The sequence below is a fragment of the Chelon labrosus genome, assembly GCF_963514085.1.
Source record: "Chelon labrosus genome assembly, chromosome: 6".
Taxonomy (NCBI): Eukaryota; Metazoa; Chordata; class Actinopteri; order Mugiliformes; family Mugilidae; genus Chelon; species Chelon labrosus.
This window is the reverse complement of record NC_140342.1, coordinates 2,271,679-2,286,326: the sequence shown is the minus strand read 5'-3', so window position 1 is coordinate 2,286,326 and position 14,648 is coordinate 2,271,679. Positions and strand designations below refer to the sequence as shown.

Sequence of the window (14,648 nt, the reverse complement as noted above, 5' to 3'; positions counted from 1 at the left end):
CGCGTTACTCCCAACACTACTAAGTAAACATCTGTCTTTGGACAAACATGAGACACTCTTTCTAAATGTTCTCAAGAGTGTTTCCAGTATTTATGTGCTGATCTTTTGTGACTTATTGGCACCAATACTCACACAATGACAATAAGCTCATACCCATTTCATACACATGGAAGCTGTATACTTCAAATTGGTTTTCCTTTGTAAGAGAACAGTACAACCCGGTATTACAAGCAGGGCGTGGAAGGGAGAGACGGCGTCAGGAATTGTCCAAACACATACATTAAAATAATAATACAAATACAACTATGTACTGCACATGGGTGATATGAAGCAAACAAACAAACAAACAGCCTCCAGTCACATGGATGAGTTACATGTGACCTCTGCCTTTCACAAGTGCAGGAAGTCACTCCCACTGGATGTATTAAGTAAAATAATCCCAAACAAGCACAAACTGCATCCTACACAAAGTGACACATGTCTAGTCAGACATCCTGTTATGAGGCAAACTTCCGAAAAACCTCTGTGAGTAGGCAACCACATAGTCAAGTTCTAAAATATAAAGTGTGTCACATTTGTTTTTATTGTCACTGTATAATTTGACAATTTCAAACTAAATGTACAAAAGTTCTGATATCTGTGATAAATCAAATGTGGTGGAGGGGTTTGTGTGACTCTTTGGTGCTAGGAGCTATGTCGTCAGAGGCCGACTAAGAGTGATTCACTGAAGCTTGATGACTCAAGAAAGTAGGATCTGCTGATTCGAAATATACCTGGGAGGGGAGCCTGCAAATGAGAATCTGTTAGCCAGGCTCCATTGGGCTTTGCCACATAACACTTGAAGAAACAACATGGAGCCACCTTCCTGTGGGCGGAAGACACTGGGGACGGGTGCAGGGTAAGCTGGACAGCAGGAAAAGGCAGGCATTTATCTCTGAATCGGAGGCTGTAGTGTCCTGTCCTAAAGTGGTGGATTGCTCTCTTCAAGCTGGGGTTAAGCTGCTGCTCCAAGCAAAACTGATCAAGTACCTTGAGGTGTTGTTCACATGATGAAATCCAGCAGGAGATGTACAGGGAGTTTGGTGCAGTGGCTTTGGCAGAAGAATCAATGATATAGTGGACACAAGCAGCTACAATGAGGTGTCTCTGTAGGGTGGCAGGGCTCAGGCACTGCTCCTGCACATCACAAGGCAAGTTGAGATGGTTCAGATCTGGTGAGGATGCCTCCTGTGAATCTCCCATTTGAAGTTCACTGGTCAAGGTCAGCTAGATGAGACTGGAAACTATTTATCTCGAGCAGCGTGGGAACATCTTGGGATTCTTCAAGGGGAAGGAAGATGGATGTCTGGAATACCATGTGTCATACAGACTTTTTACAGCCTTGTGAAAGCCAAGTTTGAATTAATGTTACTTGCTTCAAAGGTTCAAGATCTTTGCAAAAACTTACAACACCGTAGGTGTTCTGGGAGAAGTGAATTCAGTGTGTTCCAACACATCAAAATCTTATCTGGGTTTGTAAAATTAGCTTTTATACATTTGCATAAATTAGTTCTAAAAAAGAATGAAAATGTAACAGCAGTGAGAAACTAAAGATCTTCAGGCTGTTGTCAGAATAATTTATCTTCAAGTTTAACAGAGTAACATTGTTTCTCTTATGATGACAAAATCCAAAACTCTTAATACATTCATTTCCACAACTCAATAATTGAAAATCAGATCTACATTTAGAACATGTCCACACTAAATATCCTTGTTTATGCTGGTGCCAACCCAGTACTTCCCTACTGTGTCTGTAGTCCACAGCACAAACCCCAAGCCCACTGGTTCCTTCTGAAAATGTCAAACTTTGAATATGGCTCACAAACAATCCATATAGTTTAAAACAAAAGGGATTCAGTTACTTCCTAGAGCAGCAGCTAAGTACTGGATTTGTTTGAGGGCACATTTCCGCTGCAAATGAAAACACAGAGCAGCAGGATGCAGAAGATCTATGGCCACTTCAAACATTAACACTTCACATACAGTCATCATGACTAACTCAAAAAACATGTTCCAGCCTTTGACTGATGAGACAGATGTGTACTTCAGAAAAACACGTCATTTTCCATCTGATGTATCTGTCTGTTACGAGGCTTGTGGTTGGCAGGTTTGGGTCTCTGTGCTGCTGTTTTCATAGTCCTTGTGTAAGTCCAGTGCTCCATACAGGCCCTCCAGTATGGCCACTACTCTGCTCTGGAGTGAATCCACCTGCTCTAGTGGACAGTATTCATCTAGACTTGACCTGAAAACACACACACACATTAACACGGACATTTAAGGTCTCTTTTCACAAGACAGAATAAATCTCTAACTGTGTAATCTGTGCGGTTGTATTATTCACCTGGACATAGTCACCAGTGTGGGGGTAGGCAGATCCTTCAAGAAGAGCTGCACCGCTGAGATCAGTCTGTCAATCTCCTCATCTGTGCTGATGTGATGAGGCAGCTCCACTGAGTCACAGGTCAGCCCTGCCTGATGAACCTGAGAGAGTGGGTGGAATGAGGGAGATCAAATGAGATGAAACACAGGAGAAGAACAGAGGATGTTTATTCAGTTTCTCTCTGTTTGTCCAGTTTATCTTTCTAAACTCTGATCAATCATGAACAATGTCCACCACCCTCTACACCAGACAGAGAAGCTTGTTCAGTGACAGACTGCTGTCTCTGTCCCTCAGGCCATAAGACTCTACAACACCTCCCTGTGAGGAAACAACTAAGCAACTCTGGTTGCTCTGCTACTTATACAGAATTATATATTTAATATATCTTAAAAATTAAATATCTTATATATCTCCAATATTTTACATGGTATTTATTGTATAGTTTCATACATATACTCATATATACGCTCTATCTATCTATCTATCTATCTATCTATCTATGTCTGTTTGTTTATGACAACACTGTAATTTATCTACATTTATAATCTGTCCAGAACAATGAGTGATTTAACTCATTGTTCTACCACCTAAGTTTAATTTGTTAGCACAAAGTACTGATGGGAATGCCTTTAGTTTTCAGATATTTGACCATTTGCTTGATTCTTAATGTAGTGACAGGTTAATGCATTCAAACTACATTCAACCTACAACACAGTCTGGTTGTCATATTAGTGGTATATATAGTTACAGAACATTATTCTTACCATCTCATAGTCAGGACATGGATTTCTGGCCTTCAGACTGGAAACCAGCTGGGCTAATGATGCCATGCTGAAAAAAACATGAACAGCAGAGAAAGGTCATACTCACTCACGTTTACTAGGATGTGTTTACACCACAGTGACTTTCCCTGGAAGACCGAATACTTAAGAAGAACTTAGTTCCCCTCCCTGCATTATCACTGGAGCCCTAAAGTTTAGGGAGACAGACTACAGCCCAAAAGAGTCCCTGCTTGGCTGACAGCTGACAGCTACTCATCCATAATAAACGGTCATGTGGGTTCTCCTTTTGTTTGTCCTGCCAGATTTCACAGTATTTCAAGTTTTTTATTGTGGCATTGACACAATAAAAATAAAAGGAAACACCATCAGCCAGTGTTGTTGTGACTATTAACCAATTAACAGTCTATAATAATCTCATGAACTGAAAATATGTTAACTAACCAACCTAATTATTGCTGACTGATGAAAGACAGTATTTGTGCACATCTGTTGCAGCTGTGTAGCGATGTTAGACCAGCTGTTTCCAGCCTAACATTACCAATAGTCTCTTCATCATGTAGACAGGATATGTGTAAAACATTTTACACAGAATCAGTAAGATGAAAGTCAGTGGTAGCGGTAGGTTTCAGCTACAACTCTTTTGATAAAAAAATGATTCGATTGAATTGGCAGATGTGTCCAACACAGCTGTCTTCTGTGTTTAATGGGCCAATCTTTGTATAGCAACAGAAGTCAGGTCACTAAACTCAAAATTGTATTATTTGTTGTTCATTAAATCCATACAAAATATGCACAAATGGTTTGACTAGACTATAGGGTAAATCATCCCTGCATTTCATTCATTGTTAGCAATTAACTGACAGATCAGTTTAAGAAACTGTTTTAAAATTGTCTCATAAAACATGCAGACTGCAGATTAAATACTATTTTATGTGAAAATTCTGAGTAATTTCCTTCATAAGACAGTCACTATATTGTTTAACTGTCAACTCATGTCATGAAAAATGAAATCCACAGAAACCTTACCCTGGATTGCTGGCCCAGCGTGTGACCGTCTCTTCTCCATCATCCTCTAACAGATCAACAAATGCTGCTTCCAGGTCTTCTAACTGACGTATACGACGATCTACGCAGTCGTCGAGCTCGTCCTGTGCACACACACACACACACCTCATGTCAGTCGCCACAGCAGAAGATACGGCAATACTGATTCAGTTATTTGTTTTATATTGTTTTTTGGCGTATGACTCGAAAATACAGGAGATTTACTAAAAACAGTCTTCAAGGAATACAACATTATTATTTTATGAAACCTTCTGGTAGAACAGGATGTCTGACCTGATCTGCATTCAGACCTGGTCCTCTGAAGTTGTAGAGCTCCTTTAGGATGGTGTATTCTTCCTGGACACAGACACAACATAGATTTCCTCTTAATATTCAACCACAGTGAGATCCTCATGAACATAGCATTACATGGACACACACCCATATTTTGGCTAAATGAAATGGCAGCTGCGTCTAATGTACAGTATACAGTGCTCATGCAGATCATGTTAGGTCTGTCTAAAACTTCACACCATTTCCCCTTTTTGTAATAATTGGTGGTTTGAGCTTTCTGTTAGACAATGCTGAATTTAAATGACACTGAAATGTACTGGCGTCTGAATGTTTGAGTTCTGTACTGGGATATGTCAGGGTGTCTGCAGCAAGACACGTTGAATTCTGTTTCCCCAAAACAAGCATGAAAAAGACAAAAGAATGAAGATTTTCTCTTGCCTGCCACTGGCAGACATGTTTGATGTAAACTGTATTTCTTCAAGACTGTCAGCTGTCAGTGGGTGTTCAGCACCTCTAAAGTAAAAGTGGAACCGCTGCCAGCTACAAAAGCTTGGATGTACATCGTCTCATGATGGGCAAATGAGGTTTTTATCAAAATCTTTTTCCGCTGCTTAACTGCAGTTGCATTACTTCAATTGACCATATCATTAGAACGTGCAATTATATTACAGCAGTCTTCTATTTAACTTGTGTGAAATGCATAAAGTTATTAAATATCTATTACATCTCATTGAGGCCTATCTTAGCTCTGAAGACATTAACTACTGTATCTATGCTAAGGGGTGATCTTCAGATGTGACCATTTAATATTTAAGGGCACTATAATTCAGTAACAGTAATTGGAGGCTATAGACCTCCTCCAGCCCCTTTAGACACCCCAGAAAAAGAAAAAAGTGACTTAATTATATCATTGTTTGATTTTGAGGTGATTATCCTTAGTAATCTAAATATAGCCTGGCCTACTACTTTTTTCTGACATTATCTTAGCTCTATCTTTTTCTGTTTATTCTGCATCCCACTCACCCAACCTGAGGGATTTCTCTTAGTCAGGCTTAACTGATTTAATTTCAACAAACGGACCAGAGAAGTATCCTGCCTGTGGTGCCTTTGACCTTGGCATAAGTGAATACTGCCTGAAAATTTGCATTAGAAATATGAAAAAGATGCAAGCAAGTACATTCACATGGTGACGGGAAAAGGAGAGAAAATGTATCACCAAGCAAAATAAAGTTGATTTGTAATTACCAAATGTTTGTGTTGTATATAAAATACATGAACGCTCATATCTTGCAGTATATTTGGAATCAGCTTTTTGCAATGTTTTTTTGAAAACAGCATGATACCCATACAATAACCTTCATTAACCCTTCCATCTTGGAAGTTCATTCATTCATCTTCTATACCCGCTTATTCCTGTTAAGGGTCGTGGGGGTCTGCTGGAGCCTTGTAAAAGCCCAATCAGTATTTTCATGATGTTATAAATATGTGTAACTCACGACCTGTAAAGCTATGATTATAATGACTTCTCCTGTTTTCCAGGGAATTTAAATTGTCATTTCAAAGGACCTTTACAACAGTTTCAGACAGTATACCATAGGTCCTACTAAGAATAATAATTCAAGCAACGTGCATTAAAAATAAATTGGCTCAAAGCACTATCATGCATCTGTGAACGTTTTATAAAATGCATAATTGTGGGTTAAAATAAATATAAAAACAACTGTGTCTTCTTGAAAAGAAGTTGCAATAGAACTAAACATGCAGCTGAGGTGAAAAGTGTTTAAGGGGTACCTGTGTGTATAACTCCTTGAAGGGATTTTTACATGAGAAGAAATCCAAATCAATGTCCAGGATGTACGGGTCGGTCTCACTTAGAAATGACAATACACTGTTAACAATGTAACTGGTCGATCCTTCATCATTCTCATCATCTCTGGCACCATTTTTGGCCTGTTCTTCCTTGATGTTGCTGCCCTCTGCTGGTTGCAGTGTATCAGTGGTTGCTGAGAGGGGCCGTGAGCAGCTGCCTTCCCCAGCTGTACTCTGCTCTGCCCGTGGTCTCTTGGCAAAACATCTCTCTGTGTTCACGTCTGTTTTCTGTTCTGAAATGAAACGTCAGATGCAAAAGCAGAAGGTGGGTTGAGATGTAAATGAATTGAATGAGTCACGAGTGACAAACTGAATAAATTAAAGATGATGAAGAGAAGAAAATTAGGCAAGCAAGTTAATACAAAAGTAAAATCAATAAAGTGAATACTATTAAATGATAAATAAAATAAAGACATTATATTATTCATAATATGATAATTGAATTGTATCCCTGTTTGATAGGCCTGATAGCAAAGTCTGAAATTATTAATTAAATTTGTTCTATGCCTTTCAGATCACACAGCATAAGGTCTGCATTGTCCACTTCTGCACATGAAGTGTGGAAGTACACATGGCCTTGTACAATTTGGAAGCCATATAGACACAGAATCATATTAAAGTCAACCACTTCCCATAAAGAAATAAATCCTGTCCAAAGAATGCTAATTTGTGGTAAACACTATCCCGCTGTCTCCTGTCCACCCAGTCCCTATAGTCAAAGCAGGTACCGGTAAGTGAGGCATGACTTGGGTTGACAGGATTGACTTTGACCACGTTCAGTTGGAGGGGTTTTGAGTCTTCTAGCTGCTCCTCACAGACATACAGACCATCACTGAGGAAGTAGTTGTCTGTACTGGTCACCCTGCAGAGAGAGGAGAGGGCACAGACACACAGACATAGGAACCAGACAGAGAGACAGAGAGGAGGAGAGGGCACACAGTTGACAACGATTAAATCAACAGTCACTAGATGCTAATTGCGCTAAACAATTAGAAATCTCTGTTTCAGAATATGCCCTGCGATAGACTGGCAACCTGTCCAGGGTGTACCGCAACCCTCGCCCAATGACAGCTAGGATAGGTTCCAGCCCCCCCGCGACTCTTCACAGGACAAGCGGTTACAGAAGAAGAAGATGTTTCAGAATATGTCTTACCTGATGGTGGTGGTGGAGGTGTCTCTGCCTACAGAGATCTTGTGTTCTCCTTCTCTGATCTGCTGGGCCCAATATGGATGCAGCCACGCCACACAGGAAACATGGCCAGCATAGACCATAGGCATTATCCAGTTCTCTATACTCAACTCACTGAAAAAAGGAAATATCTGACAGTATCTGTCCATCCATCTACTGTATCCAACATCTGCGCATTTATACTGTGCAAGGGTAAAAGTAACTTGAACACACAGTAAAAAATACTGGCCAAGAGCCAGACAGGTAACCGGCCTTTTTTAGTTGATGCAATCCTCGTTACATAATTTAGGGTAGCTTTGGATTTGTATCTCTAGATATTGACATTTCTGTCTCCAACAAAGGAGGTAAACTAATTGTGTTTATGGTGCTCCCAACTTTGGACAGCAAATACGTTTTAAATACATTTAGAAAGATTTTCATACAGAAAAAAGCTGATCTGTTGTCTGTCTATCTACGAAAAGGACAAAATTCAGATCAATTCAGTTTTATTTATAAAGCGTCATTAATAATACAAACTGTCTCAAGACGCTTTGCAAAACCCCTCCCAGAACCCCCTAACACTAAGGAGACAGTGGCAAGAAAAACTCCCTTTTAACAGGAAGAAACCTTGAGCAGAGCCCAGCTCATATGGAGGGACCCATCTGCCGAAGGCCAGCCGGGTAGAGACAGAAAAGAGAGAGAAGAGAGAAGAGAAGCAGGAGGAATAAGACAAACATACCACTTGTTCTTTCACCTCCCTTTCATATGGAAGAACTACGTTTAGATGAAATGGGACTCATCCTTATAGTAACCCATTAACTATCAACTGGGACGGTACTTTCAGAGACTTCATTCAAAATGACACTTATTGCAGATTACATTTTAAATGTATGAAAATGACACTTTCTTTCCCATCAGTCTACACAACCCATAATGAGGTCACAGCTGCTGTGCCACATGGGTAAATGTGCACAGTTATTCTCTCGCTTCAGAAGTCCACATGCGGATTGGACCCTGAAAAATGATTTATTAGGCTCAGAAACCAATCTTACGGTACATACAAACTGCTATAAGCGACCAACTGTATATTGAGCGCCAAACCACTTATCAGCTAATTCAGTGGTCTGTCTCTGTCAGTGTTGTTTTATTTTCTATTTTAAACATTGCTCATTTTACATTACATTAGATTTCACTGACCAAAGGCAACAGGTGAATCTTAAATATCATGGACCTAAAACAGTTCTCAAAGCAAGAAGGCCTTGTAGGATTGATTTTATAATTGTCTGACCCTTAAGATGCCTTCAGGAAAGAAGGCCCAGATGTTTTGCTTGTGACAGCAGTCTCAAATGAATGGGTACAAGACACAAAACATACCTCAAGAGTTTCTCCTTATCAAAGACAGTGTCGGCAGACATGTTGACAGGGATAAGGAGGTCAGGATGGGAGTCCAAATGAACCATCTTAATGTTCTTTAGTGGGAGGTGTCTGGATGCAATGGCCCTGTAGATGTGACACACCACCTAGTCAAGATAATAAGGAATTAAATAAGGAATTTTAGGTCATTCAAATTAAAGACAAAATACAATAAACCAAATATGATGCGTTATTAAAGGTTAAGCCTTTAATGAAATTCACCAACTACATAGCAGATTTAAATTAGCCCCAGCTTTTCCAGTTGAACAATTTAAGTGACTTTTACATGTTGTTTTACTTCAGCACTTTTTTACAAAACTAAATTATGAAAGCAGGGCTTTTGCTAGTAATGGTGTTTCTAGCAGATTGAGAACATATTCAGACCTCCTCACTTTTTGCACACTTTATCCTGTTAAGAATTTAGCTTTAATGGATAACATTCTCCATCAATCCACACTCAGATACACTCACCTCTACATTTTAAAATGAAATGCAGATCAGTGAATTGACAGGGCATAGTTTAGAAGCACACACATAACACCTACAGTACGCAAGGATATAAATTTCTACCAGTTCACACTGCATGTCAGGGCACAAGAACAATCCATAAAGTTGAAGTAAGTCTCTGTGGATCACCATGATAAAACTAGTGAGAGACAGATCAGGGTGTCGATAGAGAGAGAAAGAGAGCACAGTGGCCTCAATAATAAGAACTTTGGAACCAGCAGGATTCTTCACAGAGTTAATGGTCTGGTCATACTGAGTAACCAAGAGATGACTAAGCACTCAAATGGCCCGAACCACTCAGTTCTGAGTCAGCTCCTTAATGTGAATGATGGGAGCAGATGGTCTGGGAAAACTGAGGGATACCAAAGAGCCGCTGCTGTTGACAGAGCCAGATTTCTCGTCGTTAATGTGCTAAGCTGCTGGGGTGGCAGGAAAAGAAAAGCACTTTTGTGTGGAAAAGATTTAACCGCACACTTGGAATCTGTCAAACTCCATTCTATGAGCGTACGAAGGAGAGCATTCTTGGCCTAACTCATATCCATCCATTATCCATTATCTATGACCCCGTTCAGACCTTGCATTAAGATATGTGCTGGGGCATCCAATCACAATTGATCAGCTTAAAGTACAGGTGCACTTGCATGGGGCTTCAGGCTAGGTTTCAGACAGGGTTTTGTAAAGCGTCTCCAGACAATTTGTATTGTAATTGACCCTATATAAATAAAACTGAATTCAACTGAATTGAATTGCATCGGCTGAGCTTTGTCTCATTCGTTGAAATAAAATAACCACACACTTGCTATGTCTGTTCATTAGTAATCGGAGCCTTTTAAAATATTCTGTCCATGTAGCTGTCAGATAACTAAATATTAAATAAACAAGAATTAACAATTGAAAGTATTTAATAAAAGTACACTGCATGTGATTCTGACATTATAAAATGTATTAGCATGTGATTAATTATTGATGTGATCATGTTGATGTATAAAGAGCCGTGTGAAGTTAAGTTACTATTTTTACTCAATAATCACCATTGTCTTTATTTCCCTTTATCACCGGAGATTATGGTGCGTATGGAAACTTCCCGAGTTTGAGTTATAATCTGAGTTTTGTGCAGGTGTAACTAACATCATGGCAGAGATCAACAGATAATAACGAAATGTTCGTGCCAAAGTCATGATGTACACACAAAAAACAACGCTGTTCTTGGTTCTGAAACAGCAGTAGAGATCCATTAGAAACAGCAGCTGTAAAATATTATATCACACTCCAAATGATGTCGATGTTTATTTGGATACAGAGCGCGAAACTGAGATTTGGAGAGCTGACTGGAGACGCATGTGGAGAAGCATTTTAATGCCAGGTGTGAACATAGGCACTAAAGGATGGTCACTTGCGACTGGATTACCCAGGATGGACGTTAATGCGAAATCTGATGATCTGGGCCTATTACTGCTGGTCCTTATGGAGTTATGGGGGAGCTGGAGCCTATACCAGTTTACTTTGGGTGAGAAGTAGGGTACACCCTGGACAGGTCACCTGTCTAACACAGAAAGACAGACAACCATTCACACTCACATGGACACCTATGGCCAATCCAGAATCACAAAATAACCTAGCAATCATGTATATGGACTGTGGGAGGAAGCTGGAGCACCTGGAGAAAACCTGGGATCTAAATGTATCTGTTGCACAAAGTTCTCTTGTTCTTCATTATGTTAAGCGAGACTAATTTGCTGCAAATTCATGTTTCAAACTGAAAAACAGCAGGGACAACAGAATCACATCAGCAGCTGTCTTCAGCACAACAGAAAGCCTTCATTGACAAATTAGTTACAAGGATATTTTTTCTGGAAAAATTCAGCTCAGTGCCTGCGTCCCATCTAACCCCTGTAAAAAGACAGATTGATATTCAATATGTGCCGGTACAAAGCCTGCTAAGAGCATGAAGGAATGTGTGAATACTAGCAAGATTGTTAAATCCCCAATATTACTTCACTTCTGGTATTACTAATATTAGATTATTACCTCACCTGGTTAGGGTTAAGGTTACCCTAGGCACAAATTTAAAAAATAATGCAGTCCAACTCAGCAGACCTGACATAATCTGGATAAACCTCTAATAATAATTTATTCTCCTGGCTCAAGGAACCTGATTGGCTGAATGTGCATGCTTTACTGTCAGTGTGCTGGGCCCAATATGGATGCAGCCACGCCACACAGGACACATGACCAGCATAGACCATAGGCATTATCCAGTTCTCTATACTCAACTCACTGAAAAAGGGAAATATCTGACAGTATCTGATATTAGATATTAGATGTGAATACAAGAAACACTCACTTAGGTACAATAGTAAAAACAAATACATTCTAAAATGTCAGTCCTGTACTAAAATCTTCATGAAGTTTAAGGTATTCGGCATTTGTTTCAAACAGCTGGGAGAGCTGCTGATTTGTGTTTTCATTTTAGATTCTGTGGTCAGTAGTACTACTGGCTTGTACTGTGTTTTATCTACACATGTTCCAATGTTTTTGACAATATTTTTTTTATTTTTATGTTTTACACATTGCTCTCTTTTGTAAGGTGGCACTGAGTGCCTTGAAAGGCGCCCACAAACAAAACGTTTTATTATTGTTATTTTTATAAAATTAGAATGCATTAGTTTTCACTAGTGGACCTAATGAAGTGGCAAGTGAGTGTACATAGAAAACTCCTGTCACTGTGACATAATAGTCATGTGTAAGAGTAACCATGTAGGAGAATAATTCTTGAAATTATTAACGTTTTCATTCAGTGGTCAAAGTATGGAGACTGGTAGGAACTTGTTATGGTGCTAATAAGCTAGAGGACATAGGAATGCTACAGCTAGCTATAGCCAGTCTGGTTATAGTGGAAGTTTAGAGAGAAGCCGCAGCATTACAGTTGTATTTCACAGCCGTATTCCTACAGAAAGCAGGCTTACATCATGGTGGTCCTCCACTATCCACACTGGTAGCTCCTTGTAGACCCTCTTCAGCGGCGCACGGCTCATTGTGACAGGGAAGAGCTAAAGCTTGAGCCCTGCGTCAACGCACTGCTACTATTCAGCTCCCTCTCCAGCACACATTCTGATAACGCTTCGTTTCTGCCAGAAACAGTCTGATATTTAAACTGGCAGGGGCTGCTGTAGCGGATGAAGTCGTTAACATGAGTTCATACGCACCGGAAAAGACACATGCTTTGTTTAGATGTCCGGAGAGAAACGCGAGTCAAAGAAAAGACGTTCCTAGTACAGCACTAAAGTTTCTATAAAATCTGTAAAGCATTGTGCTGAAAAAACTGTTTAGTTCATAGTGTTGCCAAATATGAACGCAGTTTTCTTCACAAAATAAATTTGCCACATACAAATATTAAACATAACAAGAAAATTAGACGGGCTCTAACATTTTTGACAAAAATATGCCCAAAAAATATCCCAGTATATATCCTAAAATATCTCGTATTTATATAGCGCTTTTCCACTCATTGGTACTCAAAGCACTTACAATGACACATCTACCACACACGAGTGCCAACCAGTGGAAGCGCCTCAGGGTTCAGTGTCAGATAATTCAACCTTCCGGTTCGTGAACAGCCTGCTTTACCTTCGGAATCACAGCCCCACAACTAGACATATACATAGATTTTTTTCCCCCCATTGGTTAAAAGTAGTGTACAAAACATAAAGACAAGATGACTGTGCTAAAAGTTAAGACTATTCCATATGCTATCTGAGCCTAACATATTTATCTGCTTTGCTGTGCAACACTAAAATTGATTGATACCTTCAAGACCTCACAGTTCCACAGTCTAATGCTTAAATGAGACAACTTTTTGAAAAAGGCATTTTTCCAGGTATTTCTTAAAATATGATTTTAATAGACAGTGATGTAACGTGGACATACAAGAAACATGAGCAGCGATTCACAGCTGGTGCACGGATAGCAGCATTACAGCTCATACTAGGAGTATACACTGTACTTGAAAAACACATACATTTGTCTGAATGTGACATATTGTCTCTGAAATATCCTGCTAAGGTCATTATAGGTCAAAATATGCATTGGAAGATTTAATGGCAGAGCTGTAATACATATGGTTTTACATGTGTGGCCCCTCACCGTATATCCTAAACGCTAAACTGAGTGAATAAAATGTCCTGCAGTTTTGTTTTTATGAGCTGTTTGAGACAGGCTACTGTAAATGACTCTGCGTAATGTGAAAGGAGTCACAGGGCCACAGAAAATCATCACCCAACTCTATAAAGCATTTTAATGTAATTGTCTGGCTTTTATAGCCCGCAGATTTTCTGTTTTGGTCCTGCCCCCCCCTCCCCCCCCCCCAGCAGCAGTTGGCAGCTGTTGTCAGAGAAAAAGCTTTGATAAAGCCATGCTACACTTCCTGCTCAGCAGCAGACAGTAGACAGACACAGTGACGAGATGGTGAACACAGTGGGGCATTTTGCAGCTAAACAGCAAGATTTGTTTTCCCCTATAACTCCAAATGAATGCCACATTTGTCATGTCTGCTTGATAAATAAAGAAATTTCTTATCATCGTTTTTACAAAGTCTCTTTATTCGTTGTTTGTAAATTGTTCATGAATTGTTAATACAAGTACATGTATAAATTTGAATCTAACAAATATAGTAATAGCTCATAAAGTTAATTCAATAAATAAAAAAGCCTCATACAAGTGAGACGTGTATAAAACAAAAACCTTGCATTTACACATGAATAAAATAATCAGTCACAGTCACATGACAATTTCGGTCCAAAGGCTCTTTCAGTATAATGTGGCACTTGTGCAGCACTGATTTAATGTGATGCATGCTGGATGATTTGAGCTGGTTCGAAATTTTCCCCGTCTTTACCGGCTGTTAACTATGTCACTTGACATATCGTTGCAGGCACAAAGTCGGCCGCAGTTTTCTGAGTCAGGCACTGCAGCTGATGTGTACTGGTCACATCAACTGTGCAACAACAGAACTTTGCCCTATTGTGCCTCATCTTAAACATGTTAAGAGAGAGAAAAACCTCTGGACTACAAATCATTTGTATCTGACGAAAAATTTAAAATATAAAAGTTTTGTAAATTTTCTTCAAACTCTGAAACTTTTTAGGATCAGAAA

The 14,648-nt window shown here is 39.5% G+C and overlaps 1 protein-coding gene across 1 annotated transcript; it reads right to left on the bottom strand.

Moving 5' to 3' along the window:
* Positions 1-1,602: 1,602 nt before the first annotated feature.
* Positions 1,603-12,982, bottom strand: cUnh5orf22 (chromosome Un C5orf22 homolog). Its single transcript, XM_084547270.1, has 10 exons — positions 12,463-12,982; positions 8,951-9,096; positions 7,562-7,711; positions 7,137-7,270; positions 6,331-6,641; positions 4,540-4,602; positions 4,228-4,349; positions 3,184-3,250; positions 2,381-2,520; positions 1,603-2,281 (listed from the first exon to the last, which is right to left on the bottom strand). Exons 1-10 carry the CDS (start codon positions 12,529-12,531, stop codon positions 2,125-2,127), a joined length of 1,359 nt encoding a protein of 452 aa, XP_084403396.1. The 5' UTR covers positions 12,532-12,982; the 3' UTR covers positions 1,603-2,124.
* Between the last annotated feature and the right edge of the window lie 1,666 nt (positions 12,983-14,648).

Excerpts from the sequence above, each read along its gene's own strand:
- cUnh5orf22 (XM_084547270.1), bottom strand. The coding sequence starts at position 12,531 with ATGAGCCGTGCGCCGCTGAAGAGGGTCTACAAGGAGCTACCAGTGTGG. Across the intron at positions 6,642-7,136 it reads AAGTCATGCCTCACTTACCG|AACAGAAAACAGACGTGAAC; the intron begins GTACCTGCTTTG and ends GTTTCATTTCAG. Across the intron at positions 2,521-3,183 it reads CATGTCCTGACTATGAGATG|GTTCATCAGGCAGGGCTGAC; the intron begins GTAAGAATAATG and ends CCACTCTCTCAG.